Source organism: Pongo pygmaeus, chromosome 3, assembly GCF_028885625.2.
Source record: "Pongo pygmaeus isolate AG05252 chromosome 3, NHGRI_mPonPyg2-v2.0_pri, whole genome shotgun sequence".
Lineage (NCBI taxonomy): Eukaryota > Metazoa > Chordata > Mammalia > Primates > Hominidae > Pongo > Pongo pygmaeus.
The window spans coordinates 55,809,275-55,835,803 of NC_072376.2; the positions used below are offsets into that span (position 1 = coordinate 55,809,275).

At 33.3% G+C, this 26,529-nt stretch overlaps 1 protein-coding gene across 24 annotated transcripts in view; it reads right to left on the reverse strand.

Annotated features, from left to right (window-relative positions):
- Positions 1 to 26,529, reverse strand: part of ADGRL3 (adhesion G protein-coupled receptor L3) — an 849,533-nt gene that overhangs the window by 541,339 nt on the left and 281,665 nt on the right. For all 24 annotated transcript variants that reach the window (XM_063663661.1, XM_063663660.1, XM_054484631.2 and 21 more), the window contains one exon: positions 13,122 to 13,349. In XM_063663661.1, the coding sequence (XP_063519731.1) occupies positions 13,122 to 13,176 (55 nt within the window). In that variant the 5' untranslated portion in view covers positions 13,177 to 13,349. The remainder of the gene's footprint in view (positions 1 to 13,121; positions 13,350 to 26,529) is intronic.

The following is a 26,529-nucleotide window of genomic DNA, read 5'->3' on the forward strand; positions in this document are numbered from 1 at the left end:
ATGCAAAATAATGAAATGAGGCCTTTACTTTTCAGCATATGCAAAAATTAAATCAAGATGGATTAAAATTCTAAATGTGAGACCCTAAACTATAAAAATCCTACAAGCAAATCTATAAAGTATCATTCTGACATCAGCCTTAAGAAAGAATTTATGACTGTCCTCAAAAACAATTGCAACAAAACCAAAAATTGACAAGTGGGACCTAATAAAACTAAAGAACTTTCACACAGCAAAAGAAACTATCAACAGAGTAAACAGACAACCCACAGAATGGGAGAAAATATTTGCAAACTATGCATCTGACAAACGTCTAATATTACAGAGAGCTTAAATGACTCAACAAGCAAAAAACAAAGAACCCCATTAAAAAGCTGGCAAAGGACATGAACAAACACTTCTCAAAAGAAGACATATAAGCGGCCAACAAACACGAAAAGAACACTCAATATCACTCATCATCAGAGAAATGCAAATCAAAACCTCAATGAGATACCATCTCACACCAGTCAGAATGGCTATTATTAAAAAGACAAAAAATAAGAGATGCTGGCGAGGCTGTGGAGTAAAAGGGATGCTTACATACTGTTGGTGGAAATGCTAGTTAGTTCAGCTGCTGTGGAAAGCAGGTTGGAGATTTCTCAACAAACTAAAACCAGAACTATTGTTCTACCCACTATTCCCATTATTGGGTATATACCCAAAGGAAAACAAATTATTCTACCAAAAAGACATATGCATTTGTATATACATTGCAGCACTATTTATAATTGCAAAGACATGGAATCAACCCAAGTGCTCATCAATGGTAGACTGGATAAATAAAATTTTATATGTATATATGTGTGTACACACACACACACACACACACACACACACACACCATGGAAGAATACTATGCAGCCATAAAAAATAATGAAATCATGTCCTTTCCAGCAACATGGATGCCGGTGGAGGCCATCATCCTAAGTGAATTAACACAAGAGCAGAAAACCAAAGATTGCATACATTGACTTATAAGTGGAAGCTAAACATTGAAACTTATGGACATTAAGATGTGATATGCGCCAGGCGCAGTGGCTAACGCCTGTAATCCCAGCACTTTGGGAGGCCGAGGCGGGTGGATCACCGGAGGTCAGGAGTTCAAGACCAGCCTGGCCAACATGGCAAGACCCTGTCTCTACTAAAAATACAAAAATTAGCTGGGAGTGGTGGCGGGTGCCTATAATCCCAGCTACTCGGAGGCTGAGGCAGGAGAATCACTTGAACCTGGGAGGCAGAGGTTGCAGTAAGCCAAGATCATGCCATTGCACTCCAGCCTGGGCAACAAGTGAGAAACTCTGTTTCAATAAAAAAAAAAAAAAAAAAGATGTGATATGGTTTGGCTCTGTGGCCTTACCCAAATCTCATCTTGAATTGTACTCCCATAATTCCCACGAGTTGTGGGATGGAACCGGTGGGATAGTTTGAATCATGGGGGCGGTTTCCTCCATACTGTTCTTATAATAGTGAATAAGTTTCACAAGATCTGATGGTTTTATCATGGGTTTCCACTTTTGCATCCTCCTCATTTTTCTCTTGCTGCTGCCATGTAAGAAGTGCCTTTGCCTCCCGCCATGATTCTGAGGCCTCCTGAGCCATCTGAAACTGCAAGTCCAATTAAACCTCTCTTTCTTCCCAGTCTCAGGAATGTCTTTATCAGCAGCATGAAAACAGACTAATACAAGATGAGAACGATAAACACTGGGAACTAAGAGGGAGAGTGAGGCAAGGTCGGAAAACTACCTATTGGGTAGTATGCTCATTACCCTGGGTGACAGGATCATTTGCCTCAGAGTCATGCAATATACTCCTGTAACAAAACTGTGCATTTACCCCCTGAATCTAATATAACTGTTGAAATTATAAAAATAAATAACAGATGACATGAGGGAAAAAGATCCAGATATGATTAGATATGTAAGTTAAAAAAAATTTTAAAAACCTCCGTATTTATAAAAGAATAAATAGTCTGCTTTTATTCACTACAGTCATTATCAGAACACTAAGCTACTATGTTACAAAAGCTTTATAAAACAGGCTGAGAATAGTGAAAGAGTCAAACACGTGGCTGTGAATAAAGCTAAAGGGAAACATTTCATTTTGTTAAAGAACAAAAGAACCAACTTTTTAAGATTGCTTTTTAATTGGCTTTCATAGCTGGCACTTTATATATCCTATCAATAAAGGGAAAAATAGTGACTTTCATTATAATTGTTGCCTAAATTGTAATACTGTGATGTAAATACCTTAAACCCTTCTGAAAATGAGTAATCAGAGATTTCTGTTAGTGATATGAATTTATTAGAGATTTGGCTTCTGACAAAAAGGATGATTTTTTTTATTCTAGTCAAATAAAATCCATATTATGTACCTTAAGACGAGTGATAACTATTAGTAAGATTTTCCAAACATCTGCCTCCTTGTAAACATAATGCAAAAAAATTTAACTTCATGGTAAAAAAAAACCTTTAGAATTTGTTATTTGGAGAAAATTGACTTTTTTTTTCCTCTACTCCTCTCCTCAAGAATATAAATTTTTTAATGGTATGGCAACTATACTTTCAGAATGTTGTAAAGTAAATTCTTTCTTTAAAAATCTTTAGAACTATAGTAATGAGGCACTCTACCTTAATCATGCTGCCAATTGTAACTAATGTGTGGGCAAAATGAGCAAAAATGATCCATATATTGACAGAGGTCTGTTTTGTTAGGGAGTTCTAGCTCCCTCTCCTAAGTAAATAATAACCGGCATTTCTGAAGACAGCTGAGAAGAATGAGAACTGTTTTGTTTTTTAATGGTAGTAAGATATTTTTGCCACCCATCCGCCCTTCTCAACACATACACACAACAAAATCAATCTGTTTTACAGTCCCTCCCACAACCCGTTGGAATTATAGAAGTACAATTCAAGATGAGATTTGGGTGGGGCCACACAGCCAAACCATATCACATCTTAATGTCCATTAGTTTCTATGAATGCCTAAATTCTGTTTAACAAGACAGCAAATATGTTAACAGGCTCAAATGTCAGAATGATCGATTACGTTATGTTGGTGGTATACATAGAATGTGATTATTATTGGACACCTACTTTTAAAAATCGACATGGTGGTTTTTTATCTGTCTGCAGAGGGACAACATAAAGCCTGCCAACAGCCTGTAACCTCTAATACATCTGTGCTATCACAGCTATTCCAACAATCCAGCTATTGTAACTAATCTAAAAGGCCTCCTTTTAAGCAATTGTGTAGTGTTGCCTGGAGGGAGAGCATCATACCAGCCTGTTGCTTTAAATTTTATGCATTATTTGTCTTCATTATTAAATAATGTGCCCTTAAGGTCTGCATGGTTTCACCAAGTTCCCTATCAAAAGGAGAAAAAAAAGAAGAAAAATGATCATTGCTAAATTGTCACCACCATTGTTGATTTGTATGGAGAGCTCTACTAAAGATTAGTTCTGATCTAATTCAGGTAATGTTTATGTTTACCACTCTTGTGATATCTCTAACAGCTTGGAGAGAATCAGTAATGAGTGAAAGCAGACTATTTGTTCTTTTATAAATACAGAGGGTTTTTTTTATTTTTATGTTTTTAACCTACATATCTAATCATTAGGTTTTTTCCTCACATCATCTGTTATTCTCCAACACAACAACAAAATCAATCTGTTTTAAAGTCATCTGAGTCCAAGAAAAAGAATGAAATGTTGTAAAATGCTATTTTATGTTTGCACGTTATTTTTATCTTTACATCTAATCAAAACAATGATTTCTCTAATTTAGGTCACTGAATTTACCCTTTTTAACTTCACATAAAACTAATGATACCAAAGTGAGGGTATATCTGTCACTCACTATTCAATTTTTTCAAACTTAGAAGAGTGATGACAGGATATTTTATTGGGCTTACGGTCTAATTAAAAGTGACAAAACTGCACTTTGAATAGCTTTTCAACACCCTTTAACATTTTTCTTTGAATGCTGATCTAAGCTTAAGATGTTCATTAGTAACTCATTAAAGACTTAGTTACAGTCCAGTGGGTGAGTCCTAAATATAATGATGGGATGTGTGTACAAACGTGCAGACTCATAATTAGAGAAACTGTCACACTGGGGATTAAGAATATACAATGCAGTCTTTGAAAAAGAACTGTGGAATGTAAGTGACCCCAAGATGGTGTTGTATTTTAAATTTTGCTTACTATTCAGATAATTTGTTTTTTTGGTTCTAATTCCTAAAGGTATGTTTTAATGACCCCATTCTCCCAGGATTAAATGTGTGAGGCTTTGTATTAGGGCCTTTTTATACATTATTTTATCTAATCCTCATACTATAACAAAGTAGGCCTAATTACTCATTTAACAAATAAATAAACTGTGATTTAAACTCTTCGAGGCCGTATATCTTGGAAGCAATGGAACTGGAGTTAAACTCTAAGGTTTAAGATCTTTCTACTTCATTTAATAGGACCATACAATATAGGATTCTAAAGCAGTTTAGATTGGATGATATTGTAAACTTCAGTTTCTGGGCTTCATGTAAGCAATGCTTCCTAAATATGGTGACATCATCGTCTATAGTTCCTGAAAACTACAGGAGCTATTCAGTATCAACATTTATTAATCATTAATTATCCTTGCCATATAAAACACCAGGTTCTCTGCTGATTTCCATTTTTTTTAATTAAAAGATGTGATGTGAGTCCAGAGGACACTAATATATAATATGTGGATTTGATAGAGAGATGCAAAGCTGTAGAGATGAACTAAAAGAGGCATTCAGCAATTTGCAGAACATATTAGAGAAAAAACAATCTACAGAAATAAAATGAAAGACTCAATATTTATAATTTGAGCAAAGATATAAAAATATAAAAAAGAGGATTTCCAAAATCTCAAAAAAATTCAGACTCGACCAAAAATAGAAATTTTTCTTGGCTACCAAACTTTAATTACCTTCATCATTTTCTTAGGAAGAAATAATTGAAAACTAATAGAACTCAATGAATTGCCTTGCTGTTTTGTATACAATTCACCAGTATACAGGTCTCCTATAAAAATAAAGTTTCAATTATGGACAATTATTAATTTTTATAGTCATAATAACAATAAAAAAGTGAGGAAGCAACCCACAAGAATGGGAGAAAATATTTGCAAACTATCATCTGACAAGGGTTAATAACTCAACAGGAAAAAAATCAATCTGATCTTAAAATGAGCAAAAGATGTGAATAGACATTTCTCAAAAGAAGATATGCAAATGACCAACAGGTAAATGAAAAATGCTCAACATCACTAATCATCAGAGAAGTGCAAATTATAACTACAATGAAATATCATCTCCCACAGTTAAAATGGCTGTTATCCAAAAACAGGCAATAACAAATGCTGGTGAGGATGTGGAGAAAGGGGAACCTTTGTCTGTTGGTGGGAATGTAAATAGTGCAGCCACTGTGGAGAACAGCATGAAGGTCCCTCAAAAGACTAAAAGAACTACCACATGATCCAGAAATCCCACTGCTGGGTATATGTGGAAAAGAAAGAAAATAAGTATATTGAAGAGATATGTGCACTCCCATATTTATTGCAACGCTATTCACAATGGCCAAGATATGGAATCAACCTAAGTGTCCATCAATGAATGAATGGATAAAGAAAATGTGGTTACACATACACAATGAAATTTATCCAGCTATAAAAAATGATGAAATTCTTAAGTGATAGAAAGACAAACATTGCATGTTATCAGTAATATATGAGAAAAAAATATTAAACTAATGGAGACAGAGAGTAGAATGATGGTTACCAGAGGATGGGAAGATTAATGGAGAGGAGAAAGATGAAGAGAAGATGGTTAGTTGGTACAAAAATACTGTTAGGTAGAAGGAATAAGATCTAGTGTTCAGTAGCAAGATATGGTGACTATAGCCAACAATAATTTATTGTATATTTCAAAATAACTAAAAGAGTAGAATTGTAATATTCCTAACACATAAAAATAAAAATATTTGAGATGATAGATACCCTAAGTACCCTGGAGTAACTGATCCTTACAAATTGTATGCTTGTATCAAATATTATATGTATCCCATAAACGTGCACTATTAAATATCCATAATAATTAAAAATTATTTTTTAAAAAAAATTCTGAATGAATGAACTACTTTGAGGAATCAAATACATGAGTAAAAGGGGGCTGGGTACAGTGGTTCCCACCCGTAATCCCAGTGCTCTGGGAGGTCAAGGCAGGAGGATTGCTGGAGGTCTAGAGTTTGAGACCAGCCTGGGCAACATAGCAAGACTCTATCTTTATGAAAAAATTTTAAAAATTAGCCAGGCATGGTGGCGCATGCCAGTGGTCCTAGCTACTTGGGAGGCTGAGGTGGGAGGACTGCTTGAGCCCAGGAGGTTGAGGTTACAGTGGGCTCTGATTATGCCACTGCACTACAGCCTGGGTGACACCCTGTCTTACAAAAAGGGGGTTGGAGAATTTGAAGTGATGAGGGTAGACAAATGGTGCATGATTCAACATAAAATAGATGAAAATTTAAGTGGGTAACTCCAGGCAAATAGCCTCCCAGAAAATCTGAAACATTCCCAAAACAAAAAAATGAAAAATGGTTGAAGTGACGAATATCCTAAGTACTCCAATTTGATCATCATACACTGTATGCATGAATCAAAATACCATAAGTACCCCCATAAACATGTACAAATATTATGTATTAATAAAAAATATTTTTTACTAACAATATTTGAAATTTTTACTTAAAATTGAAATTTTAAAAATAAAAAATTTAAAAGCTATTCTTAGAAAATATAGTCTAAAAATCTCTTAAAACTGTCTTCTAATGATATCTTACCGTCTTTTCAAAAAAGATATTTTTATAAAGAATGCTTATAATTTGACAATATAAAGAAAAATGACCCATTTATAAATAACCCAATTACACTGAGGATTAAAGTAAATAGTAATCCAAAGAATAAGAAAACAATGACTTTATATTGTATATTCAAATATTTTTAAATTTGTTCAACATTAAGCATAAAACAACCCTATAGAAGTCTGAGTCCACCACAGACAAAGAAATATAAAAAATGTGATAAATTACAAGCACCTCAAATAGTCACAATACATAAAATTTCAATATAGAAAAATGCTACTTTACTCCAAATATGTACACGTCACTCATAGATTATTACTACAATTAAATTCATATGTAACACCTTTTGCAAGTACAAAAGCAAAAAAAAAAAAATTTTCCAATTGCCAATCTGCATACTGAGTATTTGGGAAAGTTTCTAAACAAATTATTACACACAAAGTAAAGCTATCAGGCATGTATGTTTGTAGCTTACATTGTGATATTAGCGATTGTGCAGCTAGCTTACAAAATACCTATTTTAAATCTCAGTACCCACTGGCTAATGTGGATGGTGTTGGGTGTGTTAGCAGTAACCTCATATATCATTACCATGACACAGATTTTTCTGTGTAATGTATTTGACTATAAACATAGTTATATTACTGTAGATATTACAAATTACCTAGGTTGGCAAGCATTATAAACATTTCAAGGATGATTAATTTCTAAAAATAACCAAGTTAAGCAGAGCTTAGAAGTCAACCTGACTCTTTCACAACTAATAAAACACATCTTCATAGAAAGAATTATATGATAAAATGCCATGTAGTTAAGTGTAATTTTGTACTTTTTCAAGTTTCATATCTTAGAAGTTACAAAATATATGACTACTATCTTAAATCATTTACATTAGTATTATAATTGTAAACAGAGAATAACAATAAAGTGAAAATTATATAAAAACAAATATGCATCTGATCATTCTTTTGTCCCTACTAAGAACTGTTTATTATAAGTAATTTGTTGCACATGATAAAATGCAGGCTAACCAGTAAAGTCCCTGAATATATAAATACAGATGCAACTTTAACAATAGAATTGCAGAAAAAAAAAGTGTATAAGCTGGTTCTACAAGCATTTTTTTTATATTGCAGTTTTCTTTTTCTGTGAAGACGCTATAAAATATACTGCTCGCCGTTATTCCTAGTTTAAGTGCCAATGATCCTGCTTTGTACCTCTTCAACTATGATTCAGTTTTTACAAGTGAGGTTCAATTAAGCTGAGATGTAGTTGAAATATTTGAGCACCACAATCACCTTCTGAACTCCCAATCATCTGGGGCTTGGGTGTAGTTACCTCCCAGGAACAGATCTCCCAGCCCAAGGTCCCACATTGGACCTTGATGTTTCTTTACTGCCAATCAAAATGAGCCCCAGGTACCTACGTTATTACTGGGTTCTTGCTCTCCAATTTCCTTATTTTTCCTTGCTCCCAACCACATCAACAGAACAACAACAAAAAGAATCCTTTATCTTCATGCAACACTACAGTAGTGCACAGCAAAGAACTGGCCATCTGCTTCAGCTGCTCCTCTTTACTTCTGCCAGGTCTCATTGCATTATAGATAAGGATATTATGGCTCTACAGGAAGGGGACACAGTCATGGAAAACAGAAAAAGAGAAATACGGAAGTACACAGAGACACGGAATATGGACAGATAAACACAGAAGCAGGGACATTTCCTAATTTAAAAAATTGTACATATTTATGTGATATTGATGTACTTGTTTTTTCTATACAAAACATTGACCAGACTATTAAGAGCAAGTGGGGATTATTCAACTAACCTAAACATTATCAGAATTAATTCTTTAGCTTAGTTTCTAATTTTGTTCATGTAGAGATTATGCAAAAATATAACACTAACAATCATATATAACCAATTAAAATAGTAATTTAAACATTCCTACATAGTGAGAATAATTTTGTTTAGATATTAGTAATATTGACAATAATTTTGTTTAGATACTAGTATTTAGAAATGTTTGGCAAAACATAGATACTGAGGTTTGAGTAGAAAAAGATTTCTTTCCATTCTCAGGGTTAGAATAACAGTAATTACTTATTTTCCTTACCTAGTGCTCAGGGGTTTACCACTATTTCAAGGTAAGAAAGGAGCAGGGGAAAAAAAATGAAAGGTTTATCAAATGCCAAAGCACCATGTTAGAAGTTATACATCCTTGCATCCATTTCTTAAAATAGCTCTGCAAGGAATAAATGTTCATTTTTACAGATGAAAATTATATTAAGCTACACATTTTTAGGTTACTGTAAGCTCAATGAGGGAAGAAATACAAGTCTTTTGTTCACTGTCCTGTCTTTAGTACATCTAGCAGTTTTCTGGCTTGTAGTGGGTAAATTAATGATATTTATTAACCAGTTGACAGATAAATAGGATTACAGAGCCAGTAGGTGGCAGAGCTGGAATTTCATCTCTGGTCTGTTAGGCTTCAGAACCACAGTCTGTCTGTCCCAAGAACATGGAAGAGGCAGATGGTCAATGTTTCTGCCTCACCTGCTCCCAAGTGACCAGGAGAGTTGAGATTCTACGTAAAGAGGAATGGCCTTGATAGGAATTGGATATCTACTGCCAGCAAGAGCAGAGCTCAAAAGCCAAGTCCTTGATTTTAAATTCCCTCTGTGTCTCTTAGTAGCTGTGTGACCTCAATTTACTTTACCACTGGGTACCTCCATGTCTTTACCTGTAAAGATAGTGATTATGATAATAATAACAAATAATAAAAAATAAACCCATGCAATTATAGTGAATATTAAGTGAACTAAGACATCTAAAGTTTATGGCTATAAAATCAGTAGTCATCATCATTATTTTCTCTGAGGAAAGGGATAGCAATTCAGATCATTACCCAGAAGAATTAATTCCCAATGGTCAAGAGGGCAAAAATTCTGGACATCTCAATAACAGTAGCAAGGAGACGTCAGCAGAGGATATGTTGGAACCAAAAGTATTTCTATAACTGTGACATACACAGTTTTTTTTTAACCCAGTCATCTAAGGTTTCAAGTTATGCAGTAGTATTCTCTTAAGCCAGGATTGATGGGGACTCTAAAAATTCCTATCCTATTATATTTCAGCACTTGATCAAAGGTACATTTTTCTATGTATGAGCAAGTTAGGTTCCAAAAGGCTGCTTATAAAGCCCTTCATTCACAAGTCAGAAGTGGTATCACAAAGGCAAAAGAAAAAGCCTTCTTAAAGAAGGAAGACAAAACCAACTTGTATTTTCTCAGGTGCAAAGTTTTAAAATAAAGGATAAAGTTTATAAATAAAAAGCTTCTATATTGTTTTGTCCTCTATGGTTCAAAACTCAAGATAATATTGAATAGTCCACATAAAATGGAAATGATTACTTTATTTTTTTAACCCAGAGTATTTTACATACCAGGTTAATCTTTTATGTGTTCTATTATTATACTAGGGGTTGATTTAATACTTCTAAGAATTACTTGGAGATATTCTCTCTCTCTCTCTCTCTCTCTCTCTCTCTCTCTGTTTCTGTGTGTGTGTGTGTGTGTGTGTGTGTGTGTGTGTGTGTGTGTGTGATTTCAATGCAGACTATCAGTTCCCAAACCAAGACCCAAGACCCATGGCTCAGCCACATTTAGGGGTCCACTGAAATACATAGTGTCAGTTTTAGGGACGAGGAATTTTAGTTCTGAAAAAGGAATCTTTCTTACAATGTCTGTTTCTGCTATTTTTAACCAATTTTCTCTAACAAAGGTAATTTTAGATTGATCTTTTGAATACAAATTGTGTGTGTGTAAATATATATGTAGATATTTTTCTTTTTTTCCTTAGTATCAACATTAAATATATCAGCTCTTATGGCTAGCTAATTCCTGGTTGTTATAATTTACTGGAACAAAAATTAACTGGAGGGATAGATTATATGTTGAAGGAAATTCACATGTTCAAGCACTTAATATTTTCTATGCACTGTACTACATTATTTACATATGCTATTTATTTTATTCTTAAAATAACATTATAAGGGAGGAATTTTTATCACATAAAAAATCTAATTTAAGTCATCTTTACATATATGGATAATTAGAAAAGCATTGTCTCAAGTAACATAATTATTTTTATTTTCCCACATCACAAAATGTTACATGTGCCCATGCAGAGAATGTGAATGTATAAGTATACGAATTAAGAAAATATTTTGAAATTTTAAACAAATTTGCTTAAAACAAGATGGTTGAGATGGTTGAATAAGTAGGATACTCCCATTTTACAAACATCTCTACCTTATAATATAGTGAATTGTTAGACCTAAATATGTTGCATCCAGGGAACTTTAGAGGAAAATGTCAAAGGAAGTTATTTTACCCAGTATTTAGAATGACAGCAAAATGCAATTCATGTTAAAACTTAAGAACACAGGCCAGATTCAGAATTGCATCACTGATGAACTACAATGGGTTTCTGTAATCAATTAAAAACCAAAAGTGAGCTAAAGAGGCTAAAAATTCATTTCAGCTGCTTGCTACACTATAATATTCTGAGACCTCCTAAGCAGTGGCAAATACAGCTGTGTCCTTTTTTTTTCTATAATTATCATCAACATATGAGAGAGTGACTATATTACAACATTTCCATCTTAGTGAAAAAAATCAATGATAATTAGCCAAAAACATTAAATTGTGTAAGAGGAACATACATATAGACTTTAATTTACCAGGTTTGAGAGTCAGTGAATATTACTCTTAAGTTGTACAGAATATGAATGTCTCGCTTATATATTAAATAATGTGATGCACTTTATAAAGTTTGCCAAGGTACATCCTTTCTAAACTATCATTTCTGTTATAAATACAAAGATGTCTAAATGAACAACATTAAGTATACATGTCTGTTAAGTATATTAGCATGTTTCCATAATCACACCTTTCTTTAAAAAGTGAAAACGTACATTAATATTATTTTGTTATTGTGTATGTTTTTATTCTTTTTTTTGAGATGGAGTCTCGTTCTGTCTGGAATGCAGTGGCACGATCTTGGCTCACTGCAAGCTTTGCCTCCCGGGTTGACGCCATTCTTCTGCCTCAGCCTCCCAAGTAGCTGGGACTACAGGCATCTGCCACCATGCCCGGCTAATTTCTTTGTATTTTTAGTAGAGACAGGGTTTCACCGTGTTAGCCAGGACGGTCTCGATCTCCTGACCTTGTGATCTGCCCAACTCAGCCTCCCAAAGTGCTGGGATTATAGGCGTGAGCCACCGTGCCCAGCCGTTCTTTTGGTTTTTTATTTGTTTGTGTTTTTGCATTTCAAGGTATAGTAGAAAAACAATTTCCCTTTATTGGGAGGTTATAGTTTGTGTTCTGTATATTAAAGATTGTGCAGAGTAGTAAATACTCAGAGAAAAAATAATGACTTGGTTTTGGAAAGCAGATACTTTTGAATAAGTGGGATTTTACTTTTGGAGTTTTCTTTCAAATGCCCAAATTTACTACATTAAAAATGTGTTTTTAAGTATGAAACTATGCAAGCCAAAAAAATTCACAATAAATGAGATAATTAATATTTCAGCTGATTTTCCAAAAGTGTGGTAAAGACTAAAAATAAAATGCAAGAGCTCTTTTTAAAAAGCCTTTTGGTTTTAAATACATTTCAACAGGCACTTTAAGAAATGCAACTGGAAACTCATAACTATTTCAGCTTAAAATACACATTATGGGCTGGGCGCGGTGGCTCACGCCTGTAATCCCAGCACTTTGGGAGGCCGAGGAGGGTGGATCACGAGGTCAGGATTGAGACCATCCTGGCTAACACTGTGAAACCCTGTCTCTACTAAAAATACAAACAAACAAAAATTAGCCAGGCGTGGTGGTGGGCGCCTGTAGTCCCAGCTACTCGGGAGGCTGAGGCAGAAGAATGGTGTGAACCCAGGAGGCAGAGGTTGCAGTAAGCCAAGATCGTGCCACTGCACTCGAGCCTGGGTGACAGTGCGAGGCTCTGACTCAAAAAAAAAGGAAATACACATTATGTTCTTTTATTTTAACTTACTCATACTAACATATGGTAAGGAAAAACTACAAAGCAATCTCAGAGAAAAGATCCCAAGGAGTGTCTAGTATGAATAAGTGAGACAACATTAAGCATTACACAAAAATCTGAAAAATCTTACCATGAATTATTGGAGCTAAGAGCATCATGAAAATTAGTAGCTGCGATGGCCACATGGCTGTCTACTCAGGTATGGAGTATTCCTCAAGAATGACTGTTCAAATGTGAAACAAAATACATATATTTCCAGTTCCTCTTCTGTATTCCAAGACTGATGATTTTTCTTCAAATTAAAAAGAAAAAGAATAATTTCTCCGAAACAGAAACACCAATATCCCAAATCTGAAACCTGCAAAAAAGAAAAAAAAAGGGTTATTGTATAAAATAAGTAAGTAATCCAAAGACATTATTTATACAATACATATATTGCCATCATGTTTATATCCTGGCCTCAGATCTTAATGAAATAAACAATTCAGTCTCTACTGAGCAAATTAACTTAAATATACTGATTTTTTTTTTTTTTTTTTTTTTTTTGAGACAGAGTCTCGCTCTGTCGCCTTGGCTGGAGTGCAATGGTGCGATCTCGGCTCACTGCAACCTCTGCCTCCCGGGTTCACGCGATTCTCCTGCCTCAGCCTCCCGCGTAGCTTCACCCCGGCTAATTTTGTATTTTTAGCAGAGAGGGGGTTTCTTCATGTTGGTCAGGCTGGTCTTGAACTCCCGACCTCAGGTGATCCACCTGCCTCGGCCTCCCAAAGTGCTGGGATTACAGGCGTGAGCCACTGCGCCTGGCTAAATATACATATATATTACACCGTGGTAAAGCTTACACAAAGTAAGCCCCATGGGGTTATACCACAATATAATTATACCACAGTATAATTTCACTAACATTAGAATAGTAAAATATTTCATTCATCACTGTTACCACAAATAAGTTTAAAACAAAAGGTAAATATATGAGACTTACTTTCATCTCAGGCTGCAATGTTCATTCAGAAATTATTCTACATATTAACTACATTACTTTTCTAAACATCTCTGTAAATCTGTGAACATCATAGATTTATGTTTACAAAAGATGTTACTCTTTTTGTTTCAACGTCAAAAGCTTCAGTACTGAAAATCAAGGCAAAGTATTATCTAAATAACAATGTATGATGATTAAAGACAGATTATTATGCCCGAAATTTCATTTTCATTTATGTTTCATTTATGTTATTCTAAATAGCTTATTTTTAACAGTAAGCATATAGATACAAACTAAATTAAAATGCAGTTTGAACATAATTCATTCATTCAACAGAGGTTAATTGAATGCTCACTAAAATACAAAGCAGTGGTCTAGAAACATGGAATAGAATATTGAAGAAAACATGCAACCTATTCTCCAGGACTGTACAATTCAAGATGAGGAATCTTGCTTAGAGGTGTCAAACATTAATAACTTTAAGCACTGAAAAAGTAACTTTATTGAACCAAACTAGTGTTAGTTGCCTCGTCTTCAAGTCTTCCCAAGATTTATCTTAGGAAACCAAAATACTAAAGGAACGTAATCCAAATCCTGAAGACACCATCTTTTACAGTCAGCACCTTTCAAACTGATCAATCAAGCATAAATTGGGCTTTCCTTCCTTCCTTCCTTTCTTCCTTCCGTTCTCTTCCCTTCCCCTTCCTTCCCTTCCCTTCCCCTTCATTCCCTTCCCTTCCCCTTCCTTCCTTCCTTCCTTCCTTCCTTCCTGCCTCCCTCTCTTCTTTCCTTTTTTCTTTCATTCTTTCTGTCTTTCTTTTCTTTTTTTTGTCCTGGAGATTGATATATATTTTCAATAATTTCAGATTTTTAGAATTAAATTTAAAAATCTTCTGAAAAGGGATATTCAAAATTGTTTACTGAGGAATGTATTAATACACTTCATTCTGTCAAAATAAAAACCAAAGTCTTTACTAAAAGTCAAAATTACACAAACTTATCAGATGTTTTGATATTGTTATTTACAGCATGGTAGTTAAGAGCACGCATTCTGGAGCCAGACAACCTGATCTCAATTACTGTTCTACTATGTTGGGCAAGTCATTTAACTATATAGCATCTCAGTTCTCCTGTTGATGGTCATTTAACTATAGCATCTCCATTTTTCTATCTATGTAATGGGTAGGGTGATATTACTTAATTCATATGGTTCTATGAACATTAAATGAGTTAAAATTTGTAATTTTTAATTATATAAAATACATAATAATAGCCAAGAACAGTGCTGGCATGTGGTAGGTGCTATAGCATTAGCAATTATTTTAATCTACTCATCCTTTCAATGTGAATCCATAAGAAGCAAGATCATTTGATAATTTAACTAAAAAATATTTATTGATTACTATTGTATACATAGGCTCCTACAGTATTAAATATGGACACAATATATATAAAGAGTTTTCTCTTTAATTTCATCGATATTATGGGAAACAGCTCATCCTAGATAATCTCGTAATATTTTACCTTTACAAATAGAGAAAGCATTGACAAGAAACGAAATATGTGGTTGAGATAAAACAGAAACTAAGTGAAAACAAATCACGTGCAACATTTTCATTTTGTTTTCTCTTACCCAACTCTGACTCACAAGAAAACCTGAAAATCTATTCTCAATTGTCATAAGTGTGTAACTCAGAAAAGAAATTTTGAAAGCAATTGCTAATTTAAAATTACATTATTTAACATGCACAAAATAACTGACAGCTACTTGAAGAGGGATATTGAAGTTGACAGATAATTGTCAGATTCATGAACAAGATCACAATACTCTATCCTAACAAACCTCAACATTCTTTTTCTGTGTCTTTTTTGCCTTCCTCTGTGACCATGGAGTATACGAGAGTCAAAAGTTGGTATCAGGAGATGTATGTATACACACACACACACACACATACACATACATACACACACATACACATACACATACACGTGCATACACAAAAATAGAAAGTAAATGTATATATAGCATTTCATTACTGGAAGAAATTATGAGCTGCCATCTAGATGAATTATTTATTCATTTTCTCAAACATGTATACTAAATTTCTACCACAGTAGACTTTATAGAAAATGCAAATTAGTAGAACAGTTTTTCTCACAACCCATACTGTAGTGGAAAAAATAAAAAAGGACACAGTAAAGTAAATGAAGTCACAAGATAGAGAAGAATTAACCTTCAAGTACTAATCACATGCTACACATTGCGCTAGATATCACACAAATTTCCTAATGTAATTATCCATACAAATATATAAAGCAGATAACATTGTTCCATGTTTACTGAGAAGGAAAATCAGACATGTTATGTGTCTAGAATTTCAAGCCAAATTACTTCAACATTAGGGCTCTTTCCTCTATGGCACAAATAAACAAGAAAATGGATGAAAATAATTAGGAACGTTAATTGTGCAAAGGAAGGGTACAACACGGGATTTCCAAAGAAGACTTAGGCCTTGCTTAAATGAAATATTATTTGATTGTGAAGAGTGGAGAACCCAGAATGGCATGGATACATGAGGCAGGCAGGGAAGCACGCAGAGAAGAGAGGACAAAGAACACACAAAGGGTGGTGCTTTTCAGGACACCACCCTAATTACAGTAGCGCATTTTTCGGAGGAGGAGAGAAAATTATTTCTATAGTGAAAGAGGAGTATTGCTATTGTTAACTTTGGCTTCAATTACAACCGGAATCATTTATTTCATTTCACCCATTGAAACAATGGGTGAAAGTTATTTTATAGAAAGAATAAGGAAGTACACACCTATTAGTTATTAATAATGATTTCTTTTAAGGTATTGCAGCAGGACATAGAGCCATCTCTACTCAGACATTTGACATTTGATTTAGGCATAGGGATTTGTTTCCATAATTATAATGTAAATAGAGGTGGGAAACGGAATTTTTTAAGAATAAAAGCTATTATTTGAAGAGGGTGACATGTTCTCTCTCACATTACAGCCTCACCACCTGCCTCTCTCTTACTCACAACTCCAATACTGTGCTAATTAGAGGATATATAAAATAAACTTGTAATAATTATACATTATAAGTTTTAATAGCTAATAGATTTCTCATATCCTACAGAAATATATATCACCACTCTGAATTATAACAGTTTTTTAAAAGAAAATATTTTATGATGATTTTTCCATTGAAATGTTGTCATTAACTTCACCAAACAAATTTCTTTTCTTATAAAAATCTTAGTGGTTATCTGTCTTCAAACAAAACTAAGTTCACTATTCTTCACAATATCCAAAATTTAAAAGTGAAGTTGATTAAAATGACCTAATTTGCATCATTAATGTTTACATTTAGAATTTTAAAGTTGTGTTATTTGACATGAGTTCCACTAAAAGTTACAAAAGAATACAGTATGGAAAGAAATTCTACAAAAAGCTTAAATAACTGAAGTCTTCCCTCATCAACTATTGGAAACTTCCTTATTTCTTAACTATGCTAATTTTTATTCAAATCTAACACAATTATACTCTAAAAGAATTTGAAATTTTTTTGTTATTCCTTTCAACAAAAGTAAGTCTTCTAAATGGGAGACATTGATTTTACTTTCTGGAAACTTTCATCTTGAATTCTGGTGTCATAATTGTTTCCCCAGTTTTATTTTTTAATATCAGAGCAACAAAGTAATCGTGATTTGTGTGCACATAGCTCTCTACCTTTGTAAATAATTTATGTCCATAGTAACCAAAGATAGCCAAGCATTTCTTAGAAATTTAACTTAGTAAAACTAGAAAAAATATTTCAACCAGAGTAATTATGCATAAATAATTAGGTGAGGGACTTAAATGCTTATTATTCAATTCAAGATTCCAGTATTTCCTTTATTTTACAATATTGCAGAATCATAGGCACATTATAGCAATGCTTCATAATCCATGCCCTACGAAGTGACAGAGGACATCTCTCACAAAAAAATTATTTTTCCAAAAGTGGTTCTACATGGAAGACTCCTTCTGATGTGAATGAGAGCTCTATGATACAATTAACCCAGGGGAAAAGAGTACGACAGCAAGAAGAAAAATTACCTGACTATAACACAGGTTCTTTCCATCACCATCCTATCAAAGGTTAATATATTTGGTATGATCATCATTGGGCAAAAGCAAAATGAGTTTTAAAGGAGTTTGAACTCAGTAAAACATATTATGTTTTATAAATTTTAGCTATAATTTACAATGTCTGAAACCTACACATATGCTTCTCCTTTAAGGTTTTCTTGTTTTCTTCAAAAATTACATGTATTGTTTCTCAATTTACAGAGTGCATGTGAATACACTATGGAATTGTAAAGCATCATTAGTTTGGGTCCTCGCATTATTCATAGAGTTTCTCCTGAAAATTTGACTCTGAAAACCAAGGCACTTACAGTAAGACTCAAGGATCTTTTCTTTTTTTTTTTTTTTTCAATATTGAGGGAGTCAAATAACCTTATATTAAATAAGTATGAAGAAAGCATTTAACCACTGAGTTTAGTCAGCAACAACAATGAGTTAAATGTTCTAATCATGAATACTTTCTTAAATAGTGCTAACACCCTTTGGAAATTCATAGAGGACAAACTTTCCATCATCTTCTTTAATATTTTCAAGAAACATTTAATTCAACAAATTTACATGTGTGTTTCTTTGTTAATTTATTACAAGTATGCACTGTGTTTGGTTATGGGGTTATGGTAAGATATACAAGGCATAATTACCGCATTAAAGAAGGAGGAGGAAGAACCAGTGAAAGAGGAGAAGGAAACAAAGAGGAAGAGAAGGAAACAATGAGGAAGAGAAGGAAGATGAGATAATGCAGTAAATACAAGTGGTAAAATATAAATCCAAATTTGATAAAGAAGAGAGTTGAAAAAAACAGAGGAGATAACACAGCTTGAAAGATCTGGAAGACCTGTGAGAGTGGTAATTGTGCTATAATTTGAAGAATGGCTAAGATCTCACTCAACAGTAGGTGACGGAAGAACGTTTTGGATTAAGAGTTGCTATGGTAAAGGTAAAGAGGTGGAAAAAGGCAGCGTGTTGCAGAACTGCAAGTCATCTGGTTTCTCAGGAAGAAGTGAGGAGCAGTAGACAGTAATAGGAAGGATCTATTAGGGTGGAATAGGAAATATTTGGAAGGCTATACCACGGAATATAAATTCATTTTGATTGGTTTCAAATCATGAAATTTATAATAGTTAAAGACACAAAATATATCAACACATATAAATTACTCCAAGTATTGTCTTTTAAGAGTGGGGGTAAATATTTATAGCAAATATATCCCCAAAACTGTTATAGTCCTCTACATTGCTCCTAAATATTCAAACATTTTGTTACGAATTCAATTTTTTAAATGATCTTTGGTTTGATATGAGGAGTCTGAGTCAATAGAGGTGTTAAATGAATCAGTATATTAATAAACTATTATTTAGATAGTGATATCACAGAAAAAAATGCAGCTTTTGCATTTTTTAGTATAATATTTTTGTCAGAGTTCTAAATTTGAATAACACAGCTTAGCAGTCATTATGCTATTTGAGATCAAATATTGATTGCAGATAATTATAGCACTTTTAGATAGAATGGTATTGTTCTGCATCTGGCAGTAATGACTTATCTGGATAGATGTATATTTTATAACACATTCAAGTCAAACACAACTTGGAAGAAATTTCGTCTATAATAAATATGTATTTACCTTGACCTAGAACTGAATGTAGCCATATTTTCCTAGTCCTTTATATCTGCACAGATTTTTTTTTTTTAAACTAAGCTACTGTTTTCAAGTATAAAACATCAAAAAGTCTGGGTCATGAGAAGCAGCATGAATAGAGGACATAATAGGAGCTTTAGAGTGTGAAAAGGACAGTTTTAAGTCCTTTCTCTTTGAGTTGTGAGCTGTATGACATAAGCAGATTATTTAAATTTTCTATACCCTAATGTTCACATTTGAATTTAAAACTTATTTTACCAGGTGGTTTAAGGCTTAAATAAAGGTAATATATATAAGAAGCTATAAAGTTTCCTGGCAAGAGTAGGCATTCAATCAATGAGAAAAATTCTTGTTCTTATTTAGTGAAGGATTTATATTTAAAAGTTGGGTTATAAATGGTAAATGAGATTGCATTTAGTGGTAAGTGGGATAGAAGAACATTCGATAAAAGATTGTCAGTGGTCGACTAGAAAAGGGGATAGAATCAGAAGGTCCATTGTAAATACCATGCTTTTAGAAGATTAAATTGGTCATGGTACATAGGAGAAAATGGAGAGAAAAGAAAAATACCTTAAGCAATCTGTGTCAGTAACAATATTTGCCAGAGTTAGTACGGTGGGAGTTCACGATGACCTATAAGTCCAGCACGTGATTTAAATTAATAGATTATTTGAAGAATATTAAGTCAACAATTTTTCAAGTTGTAGAAATATCACTGTTATGTCTTGTCAGTGTGGAAGTAAACATAAGTCAGGAGGGAAAACAGAAGGAAAAAAGCATACGATGGGCACAGAAGATACAGTAAAACGTTGAATCAAATTGGGAGTAGGGAGAGTAGTTCAGGTCTAAAGTGACACTTCCACTAGAACTTTGAGTCATGCCTCCATTCTTCCTTCATTTCTTCCCTGCAATCCCCTACATAAGTTTCAGAGAGATCAGAGCAAGGAAGACTTACTTCTCTTCAGTGAATTTTATGGTTAACCTTAATTTTAAGGTTACCCAAAACATGTTTCAAGCAATGAAATGCTAAATCTCAACACATCATCTGAAACACTGGCAAATAATATTTTTTTTTTATTGCTGAAGTAAAAAAGGCACTTCCCCTTATAATTATATTTTAAATATATAACTTGATGCTAAGTTAGAAGACAATCTCTCTAGGGTAATTTTAATAGGAAACTTTTCTAGCATAAAAGTTTCATTTAATTGTCTCTCAGATAGTGTTGTGATCTAATAAATGTCTATTAATGTTTAGAAACAAATTTATATTTAATGAGCATTGCTATTTTTTGGCTTTAGAGCAGCACATCTATTATCTATGAAATAGATTAATGTTCAACACAGGATCACTTTCTTGTGAAGTGTCCTTGAGTTTAACATCTTTTCTGAGATCCCACAAAGCATTTGATTGGAGAACATTTAGAATAGGCTTTGATAATATTTGTCTATATTGATATGTTCAACTGGAAAGAAAATCAGTGAGTTTTAAACTAAAGGTATACAAATAATTATGTTAAAGTCAATTAATTTGGAAAACACTTGCTTGACTCCCCAATAATTAAAACTAAAAAATGAACCTCATGTTCTTTCTATATATACAATTGGTAAGCTAGAACCTTTGCTCTTTAAAAATAAAATCACACACAAAATCTCAAATATTCATGATAACTAGTTATGAAAAACAAGTCTAAATGAACATAGCTATAATTTTAAAATATATTTTAAAAATTAACAATTATTAACAATATGCCATTTATGATAATAATCAAGGATTGATTTTTATGATTCCAAGTCTACTAGAAATCAGGAAGGGCAAGTAAGCTACACTTAAAACATTCAGAACATAATAGGTGTCTACTTCAAAGTAAATAAATCCAGTTCAAACAGGAATGTATGAATTTATTCCAAAATCTACAGAGAACCAAGAAAAATAATCATCTTCCTAATAATAACTACTAACATTTATTAAGCCCTTACTGTGCCAGACACTGTTCTGAAAGCCTCCCATGTATTAACTCATTTAATTGCTTCTAACTATAAACATTATTGTTAATCCTATAAAAACTCCATAAGGAAGGGGATATTTTATTCCTAATTGGCAAATGAGGAAACCGAGGGATGGCGAGTTAAAGAACTTGTTGAGGCCACATAGTTAAAAGTAATCAAGCCCAGATTTGCATCAAAGCAGTCTAGACCCAAGGTTTGTGTTTTCAGTCATTAGATTCTACGGCTTCTTGTCACCTGTACTGACTACAGATTCTGTAGCATACCTTATGTAAAGGAGCTTATGTGAGGAACTTTCAGCTAGGTGTGATTAGTCTTTAACTTGTAGGTTGAATGGAGTGAGGTGAAGACCTAGAGTATAGCTATACACTAAAATATTAAAACAAACTTTAGCCTGCAAGAATCATGCCGTAAACAGAAGGCCTTCAATATCTTCACTCTGAACAATTTTTATCTGGCATTATATATGTCTTTGGCACATCTGAAGAGATAGCAATAACCCATTTTACTCACGCATGTATTGGGTAAATGACGGGCAACATCACAGATTTCATTAGGAGAGTAACCAAGAACCATGATCTTCCAGGATCTCAGAAGGCAAGCAAGTGCTTTTTAAGTTACAGCAAAAGTTGAAAACAATCAGAAAAAAAGAAAGGTTTTCCCAAATAAAAGTTTTTAAAGGATTTCAAAATATATCAATATGTTTTCAATCAGTAAGAGTATTTAATTCTGTTATTAACTTTCCTTAAAAGGGAACTGAGATTATTCTGAATATTACTGAGAATAACAAAATATATCCTCAAAGCTGAATTAGTTGTAACTTTCTCATACTAATTCTAACTCAAAGATGGAACTTGGAATATGATAGATCAACGTATCCTCAAATGTTTCTAATATTTACTGGATTTTTACTCTCTTAGAGCCTTTATGATTAGGATAGACTAATAAGCCTTATACCTATGGCAACTGTATAAATAAAATCACCTGAGTAGTTCATGATTGATAATTGTGACAATATATCGCATCTAGTGACAATGTGTGTTATAAATGGAATTCCAGGATTTGATTACAACATAAAATCAATATCATCCTTATCCTGTGAAATTTTAAAATCATTATCAATGCAACTGGCATTATAGTCAAGTTTGGTTAAAAAAAATTCCATAGCTGGGCGTGGTGGCTCACACCTGTAATCCCAGCACTTCGGGAGGCCGAGGTGGGAGGATCATGAGGTCAGGAGATCGAGACCATCCTGGCTAACATGGTGAATCTCCGTCTCTACTAAAAATTCAAAAAAATTAGCCGGGCATGGTGGCAGGAGCCTGTAGTCCCAGCTACTCGGGAGGCTGAGGCAGGAAAATGGCGTGAATCCAGGAGGCGGAGCTTGCAGTGAGCCGAGATCATGCCACTGCACTCCAGCCTGGGTGACAGAGCGAGACTCCGTCAAAAAAACAAAAAACAAAAAACAAAACAAAAATTCCATAGCTGAGAATAATGAGCTTTAAATATCTTCTTAAATAATCCAAATCATATTAAGCTACAGTATGCATTTCAGAGCCTAAGCTAGGAAACAACATCTCACTTCTTAACACTGTTTCTCTGAAAACAATGACAGTTTCTAAGTAACTGACTTAAAAATAGAGCCTAGAATAGAGAAGTTGTAAGAATTGAGGTAGTAAAGTCAAATTCATCCTATTCCAACTCCTTCCAGTGGATAAGGAAAAAATACACATTTACTTACATTTTCTTTGAACACTTTCCAAGACAAAGAGGAATGCAGGGGAAGGTATATCTCATCATGAGCTAGGTTAACATAACAGTTTCACTGAGGTTTGGTTATCATGAGGGTCAGTCCCATATACCTCTTTCACATAGACAATTTGAGTTTAAAACCCTTGATATTCGCATTTTTTTATATTTCAATATTTTTTCAAAAGGGGCTTAAACAGTAATGAGAAAAGATTACTGTAAAATAATGGAAATAAATACATCTATAGCAGAAAAATTAACACATTTAAAAAATTCTTTACATAAAAAGGGTATCTGTGTAATAAGTCTTAAATTGTTCTTGAGATTATGAAAGAAATGTGGTCTCTTTTGCAGTTCACAAAATATCGCAATATAATTTTCCCATATTTCATTCTCAGTAGTTAGTGTATCAGTAGCAACCAGGCAAGAGAGAAAATAAACCTGTTTTGAAATTATCTCATCTCAGTACAGTGCACCTAGGTGGGTCTCAAATTAAGCACCTTTCTTAATGGCCCATTATAGAATATCAGTGCCTAAAATACCCAAAGGGAGGCAGGGACAATTACTGCCAAGGAAAAGTTTCTAAAGTTGCGCTAGATGATGCAATATTTCTGCTGTAACTTTAGCCTGATTGAGAGCTTATTTAAATACATATTTATGGTTTTAAAATCAATAGCTAACATAGTAAGTTTACAAAGACACATTTTGAAAATATAAGTTCAACAACATATTTTTTACAGTAATGGTTTGATAATTTGCATTTATATGTAGCTACCAAATTATGTAATAGGTCGTTTTACAAAAGCTAACTTTTACAATAGATGATTGAGCCACAAAGTATAATCTTCATGGGGAAGAATATAATACTGAAAGTAATTTTAATCTTTGAAGTTCTTCATAATTATACATAATTATTGAATTATTCAATTATAAGAATGCTTAAAATGCATACAACTTAGTAGAATCAAATAATAACAATAATAACAGCTTTTTGAAGGGTTCTTAATAGGTGCTAATACACTGATGACATTATTTCATTTCATGTTAACTATGATAATGTTTAATATTTGGCTCCAGCTGGAAATAAAGTAAAGGAACACAAATTGACTGTGATGGAAAATCCATCAGAAACAACCAAGCTGGCAGATTATTAAAAATATGATATCTAATACTCTTAAGCTAACATTTTATTTAAATCCTCGCAAAATTGACTTCACAGTGATGACCAATAAAGCAGTGACGACCTAACTAAGGAAAGTATTAGGTAGAGATATTGACATTCCAAATTCCAGGATAAGAAGACTGCTTTGCAGTCAAAAACATCGCCTCAGCTTTTAGGGTTTTAATTGGTAGTCAAAATGGAAAATGAGTAGGCAAAATGGAAATAGATCCAATAAATAGAATGGATCCATTTGTTGCATTCATCTCGCTTAGTTAGTCCTATCAGTGTAGAAATTGAACTGGAGCAGCATTAGGATAAACTATAAAGCACCGTACCATGTTCCAGGAGTCACTTAGCAAAAGGTTGTGAGAAAACAGTAAGTAAAAAAAAAAATCGGGGATAAAGGGAGAATTTCCAAGTGATAGGACCTAAGTAGAAAAGGAATCACTGGACTAATTTGGCTAATATCTTTAAATATACGAGCAGAATTTATTTAATATATTTAAATATATGAGCAGAATATATTATGTTAGGTCCTGTTTATATGCCCATAATTAAAGAACTTTATAACAGAACACACTATACTTAGTTATTAACGTACTCTTATTAATTCATATCTATTATATATTTTATATAAATGTACATATAACTACATATGATAGCATATAGTTTTTAATTATGACATTCATTCATGTATTTATAAACTAAATATTGGAACTCAAAATTTTATAATTTATTTATTTATTTTTTTGACAGAGTTTTGCTCTTGTTGCCCAGGCTGGAGTGCAGTGGCATGATCTCGGCTCATAGCAACCTCCATCTCCCGAGTTCAAGCAATTATCCTGCCTCAGCCTCCCGAGTAGCTGGGATTACAGGCATGCGCCACCATGCCCAGCTAATTTTGCATTTTTAGTAGAGATGGGGTTTCTCCATGTTGGTCAGGGTGGTCTCGAACTCCCGACTTCAGGTGATCTGCCCTCCTCAGCCTCCCAAAATGCTGGATTTACAGGCGTGAGCCACTGCGCCAGGCCTTTAATTTTCTTTAATAACACAGCACAAGAGAATGTCTATGAATGCAAAATTCAGTTCTATCATTATTTAATTGCTATGTATATACATTTTGTATACTTTGGTATATTTTATAATGGTAAAATCAATGGCACCACAAATTAAATATGTCAAGCACTTATTTTTAAAATTACACTGAATGACTCCTAAAGATGTCTATACAAATAATACTATAAACTTTATGATGTAGAGAGATAATTAAATAAATCAAATACAGTATCTTTAATTAAGACAATAGGAAAACCCCAAAGAGGATTTGGTTACTGGAAAGAACAGCACTTGAAAAAGAACAGCCTCATTAAGAAATGTGAAAGTTATGAAGAGTTAAATACAAAAGTGGACAAACATATCTCACTTAGAGTTCTTTACACTCTGGGAGTCTATGTTCTTTACACTCTGGGAGTTCTTTACTCTCTGGGAGTCTATGCTATTCAAAGCACCTCAAATTTGGAAATTTCAATGAACTCATCCCAATTATTTGAGTCAGATAGTATTATACAAGGTAATTATTTTTATTTCCCATTAGGTTGCAAGATATATCATATAATTATCTCTAAGTTACATTTGAACTAATTTAGGCCAAGCAGCAATCCATTCTAGAGACCATGCACTTGAAATACAGAAAACTTGCAAAATAGCAGCATGAAAGTGGCTTTCCAAAATTATTTTGACAAAGACTACTTTTAAATATAGAAGCCTGTAGAAAACTTTTAATATAATTTTATTTTCTTAATAATTATAACTTTCCTAAAATGATTTAATGGCTCCTATTTTTATTTAAACATACCACCACTTTG